At 39.1% G+C, this 6,574-nt stretch overlaps 1 protein-coding gene across 1 annotated transcript; it reads left to right on the forward strand.

Annotated features, from left to right (window-relative positions):
* Positions 1 to 370: 370 nt before the first annotated feature.
* On the forward strand, positions 371 to 6,571 carry LOC114735704 (protein LONGIFOLIA 2; the record flags this gene model as incomplete). Its single annotated transcript, XM_028923423.1, has 6 exons — positions 371 to 647; positions 1,047 to 1,501; positions 2,005 to 2,078; positions 2,756 to 4,861; positions 4,987 to 5,137; positions 5,889 to 6,571. Coding segments are annotated over exons 2-6 (3,171 nt in total), but the record flags the coding sequence as incomplete, so codon positions are not given.
* Positions 6,572 to 6,574: the final 3 nt, after the last annotated feature.

The following is a 6,574-nucleotide window of genomic DNA, read 5'->3' on the forward strand; positions in this document are numbered from 1 at the left end:
TGTGCCTTAACGTTACTATATATATTTTTTGAACGAAGACGACTCATACTCTAATAGAGCTTCACATTATGCCTAAATTAATACAGTAATTTTTATTTTTTTTGAAGTATCCTAACGCAACCAAACCAGAAGAAGCTCCTCTCACCATGTAAATTAGAAACAAAAAAGAGAGTAAAAATTTAAAAGAACTGCATGCGGGTGCCAGATTAGAGGTCTGTGAGTTAAGGTCAAGAAATGTAATTTTGCGTAAAATTATGACTTTTTCTATAACTCGATTTAGTCTTAATTCTTTGCCCTCCCTACTTAAACCCACTCACACCCACGTTCCTCATCCTCCGTCTCTCTCTTCTGACAAGATCACATGCAGATGTAGACATATCCAGACCCACAAATGCTCATCCCACATGGATTCGCGATATTGAGAACTCACCCCCACATTTCTCACCCTCTTCCTCCTTCCCTTCTCTCCCTTAACATAATTTTTTTTTAATTGTTATTGTTATAAACAAGCCAGCTCTCCCCAGACTGGCTACGCATTTTGATGTTGATAATAATAATAATAATTCTGCCTTCCATTTGTTCTCGAACCAGAACTCCCAGACAATTCTTCTTGGATCTGCAAACATTCGCTTAGCGTCTCTGCATTGGTACTGTTAACTTCTGTTCCTCCTTTTTTTCCCTTTTCCTCTCCTTCTTTCTGCTTCTCCATGGGGTATTGGGCCCCCGCCCTTTTTTCTGGTGCCTCGTTTTGTGGTTATTGTCATTTAAGGTATTGTCTGGTTCGTTTTGCGAAACCCATTAATGTTTCCCTTCAAACTGTGATGGGAATTGATTTAGCTTTCGGTGATACATTATTGTAATTACTGAGATTGGGTGAATCTTTTGGGAGAGCTGAAAAGGGAATGTTCAGTTGTCGCTGGAAAATTTCGAGGTTACAGTTCGTTTGGCAAATATACTCTTTGTTTTTTGTTTTCTTTTTGGTCTTTGGTTTTGTTCTTACAGTGTTCAGAAATGAGGAGTCAACTCTGCTTTCTTCTGTTTATCAGGGTTCAGAAACTAGGAGTCGTGGCCTCGACCGAAAAATTTGAGGGGGAAGGAAGAGGAAAGGAGACTCATTTATTTACCTTTAAGAAGGCTGGATTTAATTTCTGGATGGTGGTGATCTCCATGAGCTGTTTAAAGTTACGCATTCAATTTTGTGTAAATGGAGTCAAAATCCTATCTCAGAAGGGTCTTACTGTGCTGTATGGGTAGACTTGACAGTAAATGATAAATCTATCACGGAGTGGGGGGTAATTCTTTGGGTAGTTGAGGAGGGTTGAGTATATTTAATAACAGGTGGGTATGGCTGCAAAACTCCTGCACTCTTTAGCAGATGACAACCCTGATTTACAGAAGCAGATAGGATGCATGTCCGGGATTTTGCAACTTTTTGATCGGCATCATATTCTTACTGCCCGACAGATTAACCAGAAGAGGCTTCCTCCTGCTAATCGTCCAAGTATGCCCCACCTAATTCAGTTGTTTATTTTTTTTTTTTTCTTTTTTTTTTCCTTCGTAAGTCTCGGAATGATGATCATTTGAGCTGTGTTAACCTGCTCATGGCACTGATTTGGGACATTGAGGTTAACCTGCTGCATTTCCAAATTTATTGCAAACAACAGATTTTTTTTCTTTTCCCCAAGGGCTTAGATTTTTAGATCTTCGATCTCTTTCCTGTCTCTTCCAAACTTAGGTTTTCCTCGAAATCTTCTGAATTTTCTTTGCTTTCAAAGGAGAGTGCAGCATGTAGGTATATGATGAAAGATTATTCAGCAATGATCACGTTTGAATTTAATTTTGAGACTTTGGGTTGGAGAAGATGTGAACTTCTCTATGAATTGGTCAGCTTATAGTGTTTTTTTTTTTGCCAACCTTATACCGCACCATCTAGTGTTGGTTCTTGCTCTTATGCTTCAGACAAGTGCATCACTGTTTTCACAACTCATGCTTCTCTAATTATAGGTGGAAACTCTCACTTTGCTAACGGCATCCTGGAAAAAGATTCTAGTAGTGCAAGGCAGCAGCAAATAACATCTGTACGTATTTTCCTCCCTTATCTTTGATGGACTAGCTATTATTTTACAGTTCAACTAGATAAGTTGTCCTGTGCACTGCATACAGTTTGAGTAATGAGTTGCATTGATCATAACTTGTAAATAGTGTGGATTGTTATAGGTTTTTTTTTGTTTTTTTTGTTTTGTTGGTATAACTCAAAAAGTATCCTCAAGCCACTTTAGGCTTGAGACTAATCTTTATCAGGTTGGGAGTGTTAAGGTTAAAATCCTCCCAACAAGTGTGTTTCTTGGGATTTGAACTTGTGTTTTCCTCCTTACAGGGGTAAGACCACTTATTATCATCTTAACCAACAGCTTTTTGGTGGATTGTTATAGATTTTATAACATATAATTGAAAAAATTTGGATAAGGCTCTTAACTGAGGCATGGACCTTTTTTAAAATTATTTGCATGTGCCAAAAACCAGTGATTTATTACCCACAGCTCGTGAATCAATTTGACTACTATCTAAATGTTAAAGGCTTGAGAATTTTGAAACATCAATATCTTCCTCAGATCATCTTAAGCATTCAAAATCTAGAAACTTTCTTGTTCTGGATGCATCTTTCTTCTCGTTTTGGGCATGCTTCTTACTATCTGGAACAAACACAAGAATTTGCTCTGAACTGAACCCATGCAACTTGTAGAATTTATTGCAGGATGTGAGCCCAAACAAGGGCTTTGGTGAGAAACAAAGGATATCCACAGAGTCATCAAGAGTCTCTTTCTCGTCTTCATGTTCATCATCCCTGTCCTCTCTGGATTGCAGAGCTCAAATGGAGGGTTCCTTTGATCGCATTATTTATCCTGAAACTCCTTCAAGGGAACCAGTTATGAACCAAACAACTGTCTCTCCCCATTTAGGAATGCAATCCCTTGACCTGAGGGATGTGGTGAAGGATTCTATGTATAGGGAGGCCAGAGGACTACCGATGAAGAAGGCTACTGCTGAAGAAGAAGCTGTCTTTCATGCTGTGAAGCACAGGGACTCCCCGAGACCACTTCACCTGTCCAAATCTGCTGATGGATCTTGTGGAGTTGGAATTGATGGGAAGCAAAGTGTGCCTGTTGATGTAAAAGAGTCTCTCAGAGTTCTTGCTAAACTTAGAGAAGCACCATGGTATTATGGTGAAGCCAGAGAGATTCCAAGATCATCAAGTGAAGTAAAAGATGGACACTGGCATTTGATCTCAAGGGATGCTCCTCGGTTTTCTTATGATGGAAGAGAAATAAGTCGTCTATCTTTTGAATCAAGGGATACGATCAAAGGCCCACCAAAGCTAAAAGAGCTGCCTAGACTTTCACTGGACAGTAGGGAAGGCTCATGGTGCACTTACAGTGCTGATTCAAAACCCAATCTCCTATCAAGGAGCCTTGGAAGTGGCAACTCCACCTCGGATGATAAAATGGGTAGTTTACCACAGTCAACCCAGAGGCGACCTCCTAGTGTTGTAGCAAAATTGATGGGCTTAGAAGCATTGCCTGATTCCTATATGGCTGCTGATACTCCATTGAATTTGGGCGGAAATTTCTCAGCTCAACATGATACTCAGTTTCCAAAATCATCAAAAAATGGACTGATCAAGCCTCTGAAAGTTTTTAATTCCCCAAGAAGCTCATTGAAAGACCCAACCTCACCACGACGAAAGAACCCTGATTTAGTTATGAAACCTATTTCAAGTTCGAGATTTCCAATTGAACCGGCACCTTGGAAGCAGCAGGATGGAAATCAGAGCTCTCAGAAATCAAGTTTGAAGGCCATGAAAGCTCCAACAAGAACACCAGATTCATTTCCTTCAGTTTATAGTGAGATTGAGAAGAGATTGAAGGATCTTGAGTTCAAACAATCTGGAAGGGACCTCCGAGCACTCAAACAGATACTGGAAGCAATGCAAGCAAAGGGATTGTTAGAGACCAGAGAAGAAGAACAAGCTGTGGATGATGAAAGTCAAAGAGACAATGGAACAAATACTGTGAGTCTGAGTCAAAACTCTAGATCAGTAAGGCAACAAAGCCCACATAGCAATAATTTTCTGTCTTCCTCAAGGAGGGTAGCAGACTCAAGGGCTTGTGAGTCTCCAATTGTGGTCATGAAACCAGCAAGGCTTGTTGATAAAACTGGAATTTCTGCTTCCTCAGTAATTCCTGTTGGCGGACTTTCTAGTTTCCATAAACTTGACAGTGTTGCAAATGAAGATAAGAAAAGAATTTCAGCTTCCAGTCGAATATCAAAAGATCACTCTCCTAAAAACAACCGCAGGGATACTACTGCCAGTTCCAATGATAGGAAAAATGGTAGCGTCAACACTATAAAATCTGCACAATCTCAATCTAGGTCTCAACAAATTTCAAAAGAAAATAGCTTAAGCTCAATAAAGAATTCAGGATCTGTGAGTCCAAGAATGCAACAGAAGAAGCTAGAGTTTGAGAGGCGATCTTGTCCACAAACTCCACCATCAGATTCAAATAAAGCCAGAAGGAAATACAGTAAACAAGCCACAGATTCAGGTTCGCCAGGTGGAAAACTGAGACCAAAATCCCCTTGCTTACAGCAGAGTGATAACCCACTGAGTCTGATAAGAAATGAAACAAGAACATCAAGTTGCCAAAAGGATGAAATATTTGTGGAATCTGATAGTATCACTGTCTCAGACTCAAATATGGATATGGAAGTCAGCAGCAGTTTACAATCTCCTCAAACTAATGATAGCCGGTGCCCCTCCATGAAAACTGTGAAGCAGCCAATTTCTGGATCAACGCAGAAGGTAGATGCTCCTTGATCTTTCTTTTTATTCAAGCTTTATGATTGAATTTATGGTGACAAACACTAATTTGCTACTAAATCTTCCAATTATAAGAACATGTATATTTTTCATTTTTTTATTTTCAGAAATCAATTCCGAGGTTGCACGAGGATGAGTCAGTTGCTGATATTGCAATAAATTCCCAAGAACATCCTAGTCCTGTCTCAGTCCTCGATGGCTCTGTGTACAGAGATGATGAGCCTTCTCCTGTAAGGCAGATTGCTGATACTCCCAAAGGTAGAGTTTCTGTCTTCGACTCAAGTCTAAAGAGATGGGAAATCAAGAGTGAAACCATCCTATTACAATACCTGATAAAGTGCAGTGAAACTGTAGGAAAAATTCTTGTTCAATGAAAATCAGATTGTTATCAAGATGGATAAAAAATTTTTAAACATTAGGAATCTTAATCTCTTTGTTATTAACTGTTGACTGAAGGAATGAATTGAGAATCTTCCTTCTGAGGGACTCAACAAGTTGAGACTATTAGTTACTTGTCCTTGTACCGGCACTTCGAGAACAAAATAATATGTGAATGTCATTTTGGTACATATAAATATGGTGTTACTGAAAAATGCTGTCTTCAAGTCACATACAAAGTGCATATATGTTCAAAATAAATAAAGAAGTACTTAAGATATTCTATGTGGGTACTCTTTTTGAACCAGTTGAGTCACAAGCAAAGTACATGTATGTGAAGAATTTGTTGATGGCAATGATGTTGACCTCTAGGAACTTTCTTTTGATGCATGCATGTAGAAGTAACTGAAGTTGTGACGGGCATGACACCAATGTGTTTTAGCTTCTGTCTGTTTTTTCCTACTTAGCCTGTGCCAAAAAAATTATCTAAAGTAATGACGAAAGAAAGAAATTTGAATAATTGTCAGTTGACCCCAAGAAAAAGAAGAATAATTGTCATCTATGATAGTCTAGAAATGTTATGATGATTTGTTCTGTCTACCCTGTTTCATTGTAATATTAAATGCTACAGCTGATGATGCCCAAGAGTGTGAAGGAAATGAGAATGAAGATTGGTGGAACCCTGCGGATAAATTAGTTTACAGTGCAGGATCTGGAGAGATCAATCGCAAGAAACTGCAGAGCATAGATCATCTTGTTCAGAAGCTTAGGCGGGTGAATTCCAGTCATGATGAATCTAGAAATGATTACATTGCTTCCCTCTGTGAAAATACAAATGCTGACCAAAGATACATATCTGAAATATTATTAGCTTCAGGCCTCCTACTGAGAGATCTGAGCTCTGAGCTGCTGACATTTCAACTTCATCCTTCAGGCCATCCCATTAACCCTGAGTTATTTTTCGTGTTAGAGCAAACCAAGGCAAGTAGTTTCATTCCGAAAGAAGAATGTGGTCCAGGAAAAGTTGCTTGTTCAAAGCTGAATGCAGAGAAATTTCACAGGAAACTCATATTTGATGCTGTGAATGAGATTCTTGGCGTGAAGTTAGCTTTAGTTAGCTCTTCTCCTGAACCTTGGGTGAAGCCTAGCAGGCTTACCAAGAAAAGCCTCGGTGCACAAAAGCTTCTTAAAGAACTGTGCTTTGAGATAGAAAAAATCCAATTCAAGAAGCCTGAAAGCAGTCAAGAACATGAAGACGGTCTCGGAAGGATACTCTCAGAAGATGTTATGCATGGCTCAGAGAGTTGGATAGATTTC

The sequence above is a fragment of the Neltuma alba genome, unplaced genomic scaffold (assembly GCF_004799145.2).
Source record: "Neltuma alba isolate B1F8T4 unplaced genomic scaffold, ASM479914v2 tig00002705_pilon, whole genome shotgun sequence".
Lineage (NCBI taxonomy): Eukaryota > Viridiplantae > Streptophyta > Magnoliopsida > Fabales > Fabaceae > Neltuma > Neltuma alba.